The 14,378-nt window shown below is 41.2% G+C and overlaps 1 protein-coding gene across 5 annotated transcripts in view; it reads right to left on the bottom strand.

The window, feature by feature from the left end:
• The window catches only part of HACD4 (3-hydroxyacyl-CoA dehydratase 4), a 76,402-nt gene extending 62,800 nt beyond the window's left edge, over positions 1-13,602 (bottom strand). For all 5 annotated transcript variants that reach the window (XR_007146087.1, XM_047828986.1, XM_047828985.1 and 2 more), the window contains exons 1-3: positions 13,473-13,602; positions 12,102-12,205; positions 9,230-9,357 (exon numbers count right to left, since the gene is read on the bottom strand). Coding sequence is in view for 4 of the 5 variants with exons in the window: in XM_047828986.1 (XP_047684942.1) it covers positions 9,230-9,357; positions 12,102-12,205; positions 13,473-13,501 (261 nt within the window). In the remaining variant the exon portion in view is untranslated. The remainder of the gene's footprint in view (positions 1-9,229; positions 9,358-12,101; positions 12,206-13,472) is intronic.
• Between the last annotated feature and the right edge of the window lie 776 nt (positions 13,603-14,378).

Below are 14,378 nucleotides of genomic sequence, written 5' to 3'. Positions count from 1 at the left end.
AAATTTGTATGGAACCACAAAAGACCTCAAACAGACAAAGCAATATTGAGAAAGAAGAACAAAGATGGAGGTATCACATTCCCTGATTTCAAGATACATGACAAAGCTGTATTAGTCAAAACAGTATGGTACTGACACAAACGACAGACATAGATCAACAGAACAGGAGAGCCTGGAAATATACCCACACATCTCTGGTCAACTAATCTAAGACAAAGTAGGCAAGAGGACACCGTGGGGAAAAGACAGTCTCTTCAACAAATGGTACTGGGACGATGAGACAGCTACATGCAAAAGAATTAAACTGGACCACTTTTTTGCACCATACACAAAAATAAACTCAAAATGGGTCAAAGACCTAAACGTGAGACCTGAGGCCATAAAATCCTAAAAAAAAAAACATAGGTGATAATTGCTTTGACATCAGCTATAGAGATGTTTTTCTAGATAGGTCTACTCTGGCAAGAGAAACAAAAGTAAAATTAAACTATTGAGACTACACCAGAATAAAAGACTTTTGCATAGGGGAGGAAACCATCAGCAAAAAGGTAACCTACTCAATGGGTGAAGATATTTGCAAATGCTATATCCTATAAGGCATTAATATCCAAAATATATAAATAACTTATACAACACCAAAAATACACCAAATAATGTGATTAAAAGCAAGCAGGGGACCCAAATAGACATTTTTCCAAAGAAGATATCCAGATGGCCAACAGACACATGAGAAGATGCTCAACATCCCTAACCTAATCATTAGGGAAATGCAAATCAAACCCACAAGGAGATATCAATCAGTCAGAATGACTAAAATCAAAAACACAGGAAATACCAAGTATTGGTGAGGCTGTGGAGAAAAAGGAGCATCGGTACACTGTTGGTGAAAATGCCTGTGGTGCAGTCACTGTGGAAAACAGTATGGAGGTTCCTTAAAAATTCAAAATAGAAATACCACATGATCCAGTAATTCCACTGGAATTCCATTTACCCAAAGAAAATGAAAACACTAATTCGAAAAGATATACACACCCCTATGTTTATAGTAGCATTACTGACAATAGCCAAGATATGGAAACAACTCAAGTGTGCATCCATAGATGGATAAAGAAGAGGCGGGGTGTGTGTGTGTGTGTGTGTGTGTGTGTGTGTGTGTGTGTGTGTACACGTATATAATGGAATATTACTCAGCCATTAAACAGGACAAAATCTTGCCATGTGCAACAACATGGATGGACCCCGAAGATACAAGTGAAATAAGTCAGAGAAAGACAAACGCCATATAATTTCACTCAAATGTGGAATTTAAGAAACAAATGAAGAAAAAAAAGAGAAACAAAAAAAACCAGACTCGAATACAGAAAACAAACTGGTGGTTGCCAGAGGGGAGGTGAGTGGGGTGATGGGTGAAAGAGATGAAGGGGATTAAGAGTATACTTATAGTGATGAACACTGAGTACAGAACTGTTGAATCATATTGTACATCTGAAATATAACACTACGTTTTTTAATTTTTTTAAGTTTATTTATTTTGAGAGACAGAGCAGAGGAGGGGCAGAGAGAGAGAGGGAGAGAGAGAATCCCAGGCAGGCTCCATGCTGTCAGCACGGAGCCCAATGTGGGGCTTGAACTCACAAACCGTGAGATCACGACCTGAGCTGAAACCAAGAGTCGGACGCTTAACCGACGGGAGCCGTCCAGGCGCCCCAACACTATATGTTAATTATACTTACTTCATTTAAAAAAGAAATAAAAATTAGCCTCAAAGACTATTATTTTACTAAATAACCCAAACTATTTCCATCCTATGAATTTCTGTCAAGAACCTTAGAAGCAGATCTTTAACATGTTCAAAACCATCAATTACTTTCTTCTGTAAGACACAAACGTTGACATAATTTTATTTATGTATATTTTTGTTTATTCATCATTCATCATACTTATTAAGTGCACTGTTCTGGATCCTGGGAGATCTAGCCATGAATAAGACCAAGGCCCAGCCCTCAGGGTATTTATATCCTACTTGGTAAGATATACAATAAGCACATTTAGAAGAGTTGAGAATTCAAGACAAATAGCCTAAATCCAAATTTTCACTCCACCATCCACAATTTATGTGGCCTTCAGTCATTTATTTAACTTCTGTGTTAAGTAATTACACTGGAAATAATAATTAGTATTAATATTACATAGTAAATATTTAGTATAAGGTTATTGTGAAGATTAAATTAGTTAATGCACATGGACTTAGAAAACTATTTGGCACATAAAAAGTCCTAAATTGGGGCGCCTGGGTGGCTCAGTCAGTTGAGCATCTGACTTCGGCTCAGGTCATGATCTCGCGGTCCCTGAGTTCGAGCCCCGCGTCGGGCTCTGTGCTGACAGCTCAGAGCCTGGAGCCTGTTTCGGATTCTGTGTCTCCCTCTCTCTCTGACCCTCCCCGTTCATGCTCTGTCTCTCTCTGTCTCAAAAATAAATAAATGTTAAAAAAAAAAATTAAAAAAAAAGTCCTAAATAAATGTAAGCTATTATTAATAAAATAAATATAATTTAATGTAGTGATTAGTACATTAAGGCTATCAGTGAAAGGGCGCCTGCATGGCTCAGTCAGTTAGGCATCCAACTCTTGATTTCAGCTCAGGTCATGATCTCACAGTTTGTGGGATCGATCCCCACATTGGGCTCTGCACTGACAGCACAGAGCCTGCTTGGGATTCTCTCACATGCTGCCCCTCCTCCCTCAAAATAAATAATTTTTTTTTTTTAAAGACTATCAGTGAATAAAAAAGGCGAATCTCAGCATCTTTAAAATTATACTATAAATATAGTTTTTTAATGATCACACTGAAGAACTGCATGGATCAAACGCAAAAAAAAAAAAAAAAGGAAAAACCTAAAATCCTACCTACAGAGTGAACTGTGCCATTCATTCCCAGGAGGATTCAACATTGACAAGGTCAGCCTGACACAGTCTCCAGGACAGTTTTATCTCCAACAACGTAAACCTGATCTCAACTCAAAAGTGGAGAAAATCTCTGTGATTTCATGGAAAACCAGATTATTTAATCCAGCAATGCAAAAACGTACCTGCCACACAGCTAAAAAGAAATCAGGGTGCAACTTGGCGGTCTTCCGAAAAGGGTTTACGTTACAATACTCTGTTGGCATTTCCTTCATGTTTGTTCTCAGAATCTAAGACTGTGTGAGATCCTTGGAGGGATTTTTGACCAGCAGACGCTTGCTTGCCCTTATCAGGAATGGGAGGGGATTATTAGTAAATGTAACAATGGTTTTTGCAATTTAGGTTCACAAATGGAAGTTTTGTAGGCACAGGAATTTGAGGAATTTCCTGGTGTTTTGATTTATAGATTTTTAGTTTTGTAAAATGAATACATGTGCAGCAGTGTTTATTGCAATGTAAAGGAAGAATGCAGAGTTTAGACTTTTTAATTCGATTTTATATGAAGTCTTTGAATTTCAAAGCATTTCTCAAAACGCAAAGGAGTAAATTGGATTACTCTGAGGGTTTCCTAAAGGTATATCAGTCTAATGTCCTGATACAAAGGTTAGTTTTGTGGAGATTTTCCCCTCTCCTGGAGTTGAGACATCCAGGAGGATCAATAAAAACCTCTTTCTCAGGCTTCTGCACAAAGTCAGAACAAAGTCCTTCAAAATCAGTATTTCAGGGTTGGTAGTGTTTCCACACTATGAAAACCAAGCTATTCTGATTACCTCTATTGAAATAAATGAATTTCTCAATTCAACTTTTTAAATTTAATTTAATTAATTAATTTATTTATTTTTACCAAGCTAAACATGGGGACTCTTTTGGGAGGAAGGGGTTGGAGAGGAGTAACGCCTAGTTTTATATTCACTTATATTATCATGTGTTAAAATAGTTCTTTGTTTCTTTTGGACCTTTTTTATTTTCCCATTTTATAAATTAAAAGCATATTTATATGTTTTATATATATTGTATTTATTATAAAATTAAAAGTTTACTATATTTCTCTATATAACTTTTTTTTAATATTTATTTTTGAGAGAGAGACAGAGTGAGAGCACAAGCAGGGTAGGGGCAGAGAGAGAGGGAGACAAAGAATCCAAAGCAGGCTCCAGGCTCTGAGCTGTCAGCACAGAGCCTGACATGGGGCTCAAACTCACGAACTGTGAGATCATGACGTGGGCCAAAGTTGGACGGTCAACCGACTGAGCCACCCAGGAGCCCCTTCTCTACATAATTTTAAGTGACATGTAATTATTTCCAAAAAGGATGTCTTTAAGCAACGATTTATGTTATAGGTTTGCCTTTTACTCCTAAAGTGTGTTTTTTTAAATATATAAAATTTATTACTGTTTACTGTATTTAATGTATATTGTGTATTTTGAAAATACATAAAAAATTTTATTCCGTTAAATTATTTTAGTCTTATTGTCAATGGGTTTCCTCCCCTTTTGCAATTGTGTGTGATTCATAATGGCTTTTAGAAATTCATAATGGCTTTTCCCTATCAAAATAAATACGTGTGTATACAACATCCAGAAATGCACAGAACAAAACACGGAACACAAACACACCTTCTATAAACCCACCGCAATCATTTGATACATGGTTCAGTTAGTTAAACTTTCCTATTTTTTTATGAAATCACTTATCTTGAGATTTTGGAAGACCAGTTTCCCAAAAAGATAATTCAGTCGTAACTTAGTCTCGCAAAGGTAACGGCAAAGTGACATCACAAATTTGTGGACGTGTTTTTCAGCCCACTGAAAGCAGTTGCACACCAATGCATTTTTCACGATGCTATATGCAATCAGCCAGGCTAACTGTGGAAAGAAGCTTAGCCACAACCTTAACTACAGTTTCTTCACTTAAAAATGGGGAAACAGGAAAACCAAGAATGATTACACAACCTTAGAGTTTTGTTTGGTTATTTTAAAGCAGGGGCCTCCCGAGTCATCTCATAATGAGGGAATTCTTCTAATTGTCTGCAGAGCTCAAATGAAGGAAGGGGGTTGAAAATGAAACTTTGAATATGATGAGACGGATTTTCAAAGCTTTTTCCAACACCAGGTCTACTTGGAAAACTATAGAAAAGACAGTAAATGAATACCACAAACAGAGGACAGATAAAATCTGAAAGAGATAAAAAGAGGAAGGCTAACAATCACAACAAAAATTAATAGTAGCCCAGGATGAAAATGGTAGCTGTCTTCCCTCATGTGATAAATCCCTCACTTGTCATCCCTCCCAACAAAAAAGACTTAAAAATCATTTGAGCCCCATGAACAGCAGACACTTCAAATCACTCTGAATAAAAAGATTCCATGTAGATTTGCCTTTTTTTTTTTTTAATTACCAAGCCAGGATATAGTTTGATTACACTGACCATAGTTCTATAATTAGATCACATTAGATTAATAGTGAATACAAGCACATTTAAATAGCCTGGAATTTCTGGAACTCCAAGACATCAGATTTCTAAGCTGCATAATAATTTCTATAACTAGGCAAGCCTACATAATTTTGGAAATCATAAAAAAGGTGCACATTTTCTAGGCACAATTAAGGTGCTCTGTTTTCTTTCTTACAAGTCTACTTATCCCGTGTCTCACTTGCATGCCTTACGATGTCAATAACTAAAATAACATTACTCTTAATTTTGAAAGTGCTGTTTCACCATGAAACTGATATTAGCCAATTTAGCCTAAGAAAGTAAAACGTCCAAAAAATATACACCAAAGAATACCAAAAGAAAGTATGCCAAAAGAAAACATGACTTAGACTTTCAACGAGCTTGGTCATCCTCCAGGTAAAATGACTCCATGATAGACTCCAACTTGCATTCAACCTGGATGGTTAATTCTGTTCTCTAAAAATGGCATGATGGAATGTTGGAACTATAAACATTGTGTTAGTTAACATATAATAAACATCAATAACTCTTGTTCCCAAATATGCTGCTTCTGGGACAGACATGTACTCCTTTTTATTTTGTAAGGAAATACATTTAAGGGAAGTCCATCTAGGTCTTGGCTAGCTGACTACTCTGTTATTAGGAGTCAAGGCTCTAAATATTATCCTGACTTTTATTTTACATTTGATATTTCAACACTTAAAATGTCTTCATCTTAATGAACACTATTTCTCTACTCTTATTTAATAAGTAAAATTTAAAATCTCCCATAAACTTATAATGCTGAGTTCTTAACAGCCTCTTTAGGATTACAGTCCTATTTCCATCTCTTAAACTTTCATGGTATTTTTTTTTTCTCTCTCTCTCACCTTACCAGCAATAATTTCCTATATTGAATCTCCACCCGTGAATTTCTCACCTTCCCTTCCACCGGCCTTTAAAAAGGAACATGGCCATCTAGAGCTAAAGATATGGTAGAGGAAACAAAAAATAGCTGAACAAATGGCAATAGCTCCCAGATATTCTATTCTAAGTGCTAGGAAATTATCTCACCTGTTTTTTCCGTTACTCCAAGAGATACAAGTTACTTTCACATCACTTGGGAAAATGATTCAGAACAATTGGTTCAGAACAATTTTTATGTTTTTTGTTTGTTTGTTTTTGAGAGAGAGAGACAGAGTGTGAGCGAGGGGAGGGGCAGTGAGAGGGAGACACAGAATCCAAAGCAGGCTCCAGGCTCTGAGCTGTCAGCACAGAGCCCGACGCAGGGCTCGAACCCACGAACTGTGAGATCATGACCCGAGCCGAAGTTGGACACTTAACCAACTGAGCCACCCAGGCGCCCCAACAATTTTTGTTTAAATCCATACGACTAGTTTCTACTCCTGAAACCACTATTACACTATATGTTAGCTAACTGGAAGTTAAATAAAAACTTGACATAAGAAAAAACAAATTGTAACAACTAGTAAGAGCTAGAAGTGAGATTTGAATCCAGGTCTGTAGGATTCCCAAGTCTATGATTAGATGCTATACTAGATAAACATATATCTCTCCTTTCCATTTGTATTCAGTAAAAGTGGCAGAAAGAACAAGAAATGGCTACGTATTCTATTCTTTCGATATGGATGAAGGACACTTGTTTTTTCTGTTTGGATCATTTACGCTTTGCCAGATATCTTGTGTGGTGTCTTTTTCAACAGCTCAATGACTGTGGATATGATCTCACAGTGAAAGGCAGAGGAACCAGGTGTCAACCCAAGTCTGAATGACTCCAATCCTAGGACTCTCCTCTGTCCTACACTGCCCAGGGTGGTGGCACAGTGAGCATGGGAAGTGGCTGGGAAATCTGTCCCTAAGACAGGATCACTAAAGTGTTGCACAGACCAACAGCGTCATTGTCCTGAATGTTTCCAAATGGCTCTTCTAACCACGTAGGGTCTTAGAATGAGGTGGGGGTTTTTGTTTTGTTTTGTTGTTTGTTTTTTATAGAATTCGTATTAGTGACTTGGGTTGCAAGTTTGCAGGGGTTTGCTTTTTAACTGCTAGCTTTAAGTCAAGGGAGGCGGAAACAGCACAAAGTATAAAACAGATTCTGTAAGACTGATAATGTGATTAAAACCACCCTGCAGAACCATGCTCATGGATTGGAAGAATCAGTATCATTAAAATGTCCCAACTACCCAAAGCACAGATTCAGCACAAACCCTATGAAACTACCATGAGCATTTTCACAGAACTAGAAACAGTAATCCTAAAATTTGTATGGAACCACAAAAGACCTCGAACAGACAAAGTAGTCTTGAGGAAGAACAACACAGTGGAGGTATTACAATCTCAGATTTCAAGATATACAACCAAGCTGGAGTAATCAAAACAGTATGGAACTGGAACCAAAACAGACACACCCGGCAGTGGAACAGAATAGGGAGCCCAGAAATAAACCCATGATTATATGGTCAATTAATCGTAGACAAAGGAGGCAAGGGTATCCAATGGGGAAAAGACAGTCTCTTCAAAAAATGGTGTTGAGAAAATGAGACAGCTGCATGCAAAAGAATGAAACTGGACCTCTTTCTTAAACCACACACGAAAACAAACTCAAAATGGATCAAGTGAGACCTGAAACCACGAATATCCTAGAGGAAAACATAGGCAGTAATCTCTTAGACATTAGCCTTAGCAACATATTTACGCTTCTGTCTCGCTATATTGTAAAGGGAAATGAAAGCAAAATTAAACTACTGGGTCTACACCAAAAAAAAAAAGGTTTTGCACAGCTAATGAGACCAACGACAAAACAAAAAAGCAATCTAGTGAATGGGAGAAGATACTTGCATGTGAAAGACCTGAGAAGTTAGTAACCAAAATGTATGAAGAACTTAGACAACTCAACACCAAACAAACAAACAAACAAACAAACAAAACCCTGGTCCAATTTAAAAATGGGAAGAGGACCTGAATAGACATTTTTCCAAGGAACCATAAGGATGGCCTACAGACACATGAAAAGACGTCCAGCATCACTTACCATCAAGAAAAGGCAAATCAAAACCACAATGAGCTATCACCTCACACCTGGCAGAATGGCTAGAGTCAAAGAGACAAGAAATAACACGTGTGGGCAAGGATGTGGAGAAAGGGGAAGGTTGCTGGGAACATAAATTAGTGCAGCCACGATGGAAAACAGTATGGAGGTTCCTTAAAAAATTGAAACTAGAAATAACATATGACTCAGTAACTCCACTACTGGGTATTTACCCAAAGAAAACAAAAACACTAATTTGAAAACATATATGCACCCCTATGTTTATTGCAGCATTATTTACAATAGTTAAGATATGAAAGCAATCCAAGTGTCCATCCATAGACGAATGGATAAAGAAGATGCGGTCCACACCACACACACACACACACACACACACACACACACACACACACACACAGGAATAGTAGCCATGAAAAAGAATGAGATCTTGCCATTTGCAAGACCATGGATGGAGCTAGTGGGTATTATTCTAAGTCAGTCAGAGAGAGAAACACAATACCACATCATTTGACTTACAGACGGCACCTAAAAAACAAATGAACCCAAAAAAAAAAAAAAACCAACCCCAAACAGACTCTAAAATACAGAGAGCTAACTGATGGCTACCAGAGGAGAGCTGGTTGGGGGGATGGGTGAAATAAATACAGGAGATTAAGAGGTTCAAACTTCCGGTTATCAAATAAGTCACAGGAATGAAAAGTACAGCATAGAGATTACAGTCAATAACATGGCTAAAAAATAAATAAATAAAACCACCACCTACCTGCAGAAACCTAGGAAGGAGATGGTTTGGCTCAATGCCGGCACATATGTGCAGCAACTCCAAGAGGGAAATGGATTGGCAAACGCGCATCACAAGACCGATAGCATAAAAAGTGTCAACCATGGACTCTGTGTCAGGGAATTAAACACAGATACAGTAAGTAAAAACTAGGTCATAACCCAAACCTATGTAGCACTTTGAAATAAAAATCATTGCACAGGTGAGAAATTTCCTAAACAGCTACTAAATTGCTAAGACTACTATGCAACCAGGGTGCCTGCGTGGCTCAGTCGCTTGAGTGCCAACTCTTGATTTCGGCTCAGATCACGACCCCACGGTTCTGGGATTCAGCCCTGCATCGGGCTTTGCACTGAGCATGGCATCTGCTGAAGATTCTCACTTCAGGCATCTGGGTGGCTCAGTCGTTTGTCCAACTTCGGCTCAGGTCATGATCTAGCAGTTCGTGGTTCGAGCCCCACGTCGGGCTCTGTGCTGAGAGCTCAGAGCCTGGAGCCTGCTGCAGATTCTGTCTCTCTCTCTCTCTCTCTCTCTCTCTCTGCCCCTCCCTTGCTCATGTGCACTCGTTCTGTCTCAAAAAATAAAAACATTAAAAAAAACTTCTCTCTCTGCCATGCTCACTCTTGCTCACACACATTCTAAAATAAAAAAAGGAATACTATGCAACCAAAGAAAGCACTTCATATCATAATACATCTTAATTGTTCCTCTTCCAAAAAAAAGTAAAAATCTGCAAAAGAAGGATCATGGCCAAAGCTATAGTATTTATTCCCTATATTGTAAAGCAATTCCTGCATAAAAGCAACCTGGTAGAATCTAGACTGTATCAAATGTGAACAGGTTGGAGGTAAGCTTATTAAAGAAGCTGGCATATTCACAATGTTTCCATGGACAAGAAAATGACAAAGATGAGAAAAATACTTCAGAGAAGCTTTATGGAAAAGGCATCAAAAATGTGATATTAAATAACGTGTATCTAGCGTTTGCATCCTATACATACTTGGTTGGCGCTTTCTGGATCTTTGTTAGAACTTGGGCCTCTGGTGGGGATTTCTGGAGTTGCTGAGAGCCCTTGCTGCATTTGGAGAGAACTGAAATAAGAGGGAAAACAACCCTTCCTCTAAATAGGATAAATCTGTTGGTTTAAATTCTAAAATGAAATCCCGCTGTGTTAAGAAACACCTAGGGAGGACTTTTGGGCCTTTACTGTCCCGTGATCATTCACATGACGGTAATCTATCGAGCACTGAGGGCTGCTCAACGGCTCCATGAGGTGAACACTATTATCAACACCCCCATTTCACAGATGATGGCTGAGGCAGACAGCCTCATGCTCTCATCCGCTGCCCTGCACTGGCTACAACACAGCATTATCAGTCACACAGCTCCGGGACAGGAAAGGTAGCAGGTGTTACCATTCAGGTGATTAGATTGCTATTAAGCTACTTACTATAATTTATACACGGACTCAGGAATTGTACTGAAGCCCCACTTGGTTGTTTTCAGTCTGCTTTCCATATGAATGGTTGTGTGTCTTTAATAAGTAGCTTCTATAATTACAACAGCAGGATAATAATTAAGAAATAAACACACTGCTGACTAAAGCAATTTTTCCCACTGGAAGGGCCAGGCAGGATAAGAAAGAGTTCATTGCCCACTGCTTGGCTTTTCCTCTGCTTGAAGACTCCCAACATTCATAGATGAAATTCAAGCCTTAGGCTGTATCTTTGGACGCCACTGAAGGCAAGACTTTAACTACAGATTTACAGTAAGAAAACGGCAACATCGGGGCGCCTGGGTGGCTCCATCGGGTGAGCGTCCGACTTTGGCTCAGGTCATGATCTTGCGGCTCAGGAGTTCGAGCCCCGCATCGGGCTCTGTGCTGGCAGCTCAGAGCCTGGAGCCTGCTTTGGATTCTGTGTCTCCCTCTCTCTCTGCCCCTCCCATGCTCATGCTCTGTCTCAAAAATAAACATTAAAAAAAAATTAAAAAGAAAAAAGCAACATAAAACAGGTTTGGTAACCCCAGAGTTAAATTTCCTTATGATACACAAGTCTGAATTGATGAGCACAGCAGGACTTTCCCCAGGGTATATTCTAGGTGTTTGCTTTTAGCTGAATCCAGCAGTTGCTCAAACGGTCAAGTCACCCAACATTTGTACACTGTGATGACACTTACCCACGTGGGGATGGAGCGTGAACAGAATGTTATTTTGACAGCCACTTAGTGATTCATTTTTTTACAAATTGAAGCGCTAGTCAAAACCTTTACTTTTGAGAAAACTGGAGGAAACTTACGACTTAAACCATTAATACCAACTCCCATATAGATGGCGAGTCATCTAGAAGATGTGTCATTTATTTAGGGACACATTACTCCTGAAGGGGACCAAAGAGAACCCTGGTGACTGTAAAGTTTGTCTCTCACTTATTAGTAGTCTCCAGTTACCTTAAACCTGGGGGATAAGAAAACAAGGGAAGAATTTGGTGAATTCCTGATTTCCCCGCACAAAATGTTATACTGGAATTTACAGGTTTCCTCAAGCCCCCTCAAATCCACTAAGGTTTGCTGCAGAACCAAAAAGGAAGAGTGAAATGGCATGTCTGTGTTTTCAGGGCGAATTGCCTAGTCAGAGGGAAGCCAAGTCCCTTTCCCTCATCTTACCTGCCCCCTTCTCCCAAAAGGCTTTGGTTTCTGCAATAGGAAGCAAGGTTACTGAAAAATGTGGTTACTAAATTTCAGAGCAGTGAAGGCTATTAGGTGAAGTTCACAGAAGTTAAAATATTAATATAAGAAGGACTGGGTGAAAACAAGGATTCAAAGTTAAAAAGCCAAAACTGTTTTGGAGTTTTACCTTCTCCAAATGAAAAGAATCGGACTGTCATATTGGTAAGTATCCACGAGTGGCCACAGAACTGGATTAGGTAGTAGATGAAAAGATAGGTGTTCTTTCTATACCTATAGATACAGGAAAATACCATTAAACACTTCCTTCATCATCCTTTCAGCATTATACACACATTTCTTAATTAGCCTATTGGCCCACCTGAGCAAGAGAAAACTATTCCAGAGCAGTCTTTAATTTAGTTGCCTCTGTAATGCACAGCAGATTGTGAAACGCCCCATAGCATGCGTTATCTGCTAAAAGGAGTGTCTTTGGTTTGCTTAAAGCCAAATATGGTTCTGTTTCAAAATTCACTTTAGCTTTGAGGAAGTTCTAACCTTGCTCTCACGAAGGAATAAAAGGAAGTGTTGCAAAGATGGCTCTGAATATTTGGGGGAGAGGAGGAAAAAAAAAAAAAGGATGGTGAGGGCTTGATGTGCCCCACGTGTTGCTGTAGCTGGGCCTGCTCAGTGCAAAATCTGAGATGACTGGTTTAGGGTTACAAGAGGGGGAGTGGTGATAGTGGCATTTCCAAAGGGCGGATCATTCAGTAGTTGGCCATACCCGACTTTTGAATGTATTACGTGATGGGGGTCAGCACCCCGCTACTGCCTATTGTATCTGCAAGGGCAGATCGTTCCCTTCGCCAGACACACATAGAAAGCAGTTTAGTGGCTCCGGCCAGAAAAGGGAAGTCAAGCTGAGTTTAAAAATGGGTTGCTGGGGAGATGACTAAGGGATGATTGACAGATACAGTTTGAGGTAGTTAGGCAGAGCATTGTTTGAAGTGTGCCCGGGGGTTCAGAAGGGTGGTGGGAGTGGCCCTGCCTGTATAGACAAGGATCTCTCCTCGTCGGAGGTGTGAAATCTCTGAGAAAGAGAGCAAATAGGCTGGGAAGCAGATACAGTGTAGCTGGCCGACAGGCATCCAACAGATGAGGAGGGGGTGGGGAAGAAGGATCCCTTCTTAAAGCTGCAAAAGAATCACCTGGAGTGTTGGGTAAACACTCACATTCCCCAGGCTCTACCCCCAGTACCACTGAACCAGTTTCTCCGGAACTGCGCCCTGGAATCTACACGTGCCATAGGTGTTTCTGCAGCAGGTAGACCTAAAAACCCCCCCGCAACGCTGGGTCTGAGAAAGTAAGGAAAGGACTCCGGGTGGGCGGAGTGGGGAGGGAAGAAAGCACCCAACCAGCTAATGCCCGTCCAGAGTTCCAGAGCGTGCGGGGCGCTGGGCTGCGCAGCGCCGCGCTGCCGGGGGACGCGGGGGAATGGAACCCCGCCCCTGGCGCCCCTTCCCCCGCGCTCCTCGCCTCCCGCCGCAGCCGAGCGCCCTACCTGGGCTGCAGCCAGGCGGGCAGCGCCATGGGTGTCACGGGCCGCCGCCGCTAGGCCCTCCAGCGCCGTCAGGGAAGGAGCGCCCGCCCGGGAGGGGCGGCCCGGCGTCCAAAGCCCGGCCCGGAAAGGCGGGGCCTCGCCACACTCAGCAATTTACAAAAAAAAAAAAAAAAACCAAAACCACCAAACCCTAAAGTCTTGCTTTGGGCCAGAGATGAAAGTCAAGTTCCTGAAGTTCCCGCAGTGGCTAGAGCGCTCTGTCCCGCGAGTGCCCGGCCGGGGCGCGGCACGCGCGCGAGCTTGGGCAGGCCTGGCGGCGGCCCGCGCGCACCCACGGGGTTCGCGCAGCGCCTGCCAGGCCTTGCTAATCTTTGGATGGACCCTTCGTTGCAGCTGCGTGGAAATTAACGGGGCCTCCCCCGACCAAATGCCAAAGGCTGCACCGGTCCCAGGTGGGCGCCTGCCTCTCTTATTACCCTCACCTGTGAGAGCCAGCTGTGGGCACGCTCTCCCTAACACCTTCTTTTCAGCCAAGGGGCCTGATGGCTCCAGGAAGAGGCATCCTTGCCCTCTGATCTTCCCCCGGGTCTTCGCAGATGTTTGCAAATCCTCTTATTCACGTTGAGTCTTTCTTCCTATCCTGTGCCCAGCCCCCAGAAAATCTCCTGAGCCCTCGGGCTTATGGCATCTTTGTCTCGCTCCATGCTCAGAAAGCCCGCCCCCTGCTTTGCTGATCACCTCCAGACCGCCTTCCAGTGTCTCTACCGTCGAAGGGAAACCTCCCCAAATAAATTTAAAACCCAAACAAACAACAAGCCAAGAAAGCACTTGCCAGTAAGTGGGACGACAACATCTGATTTTTGGAGCTGGAAGCTAGTACCCCCATTTTACCTACAGGAAGGTTGA

Source organism: Prionailurus viverrinus, chromosome D4 (genome assembly GCF_022837055.1).
Source record: "Prionailurus viverrinus isolate Anna chromosome D4, UM_Priviv_1.0, whole genome shotgun sequence".
NCBI classification, from domain to species: Eukaryota; Metazoa; Chordata; class Mammalia; order Carnivora; family Felidae; genus Prionailurus; species Prionailurus viverrinus.
The sequence above is the reverse complement of the archived record's forward strand: the minus strand, read 5'-3'. Positions and strand labels throughout refer to the sequence as shown.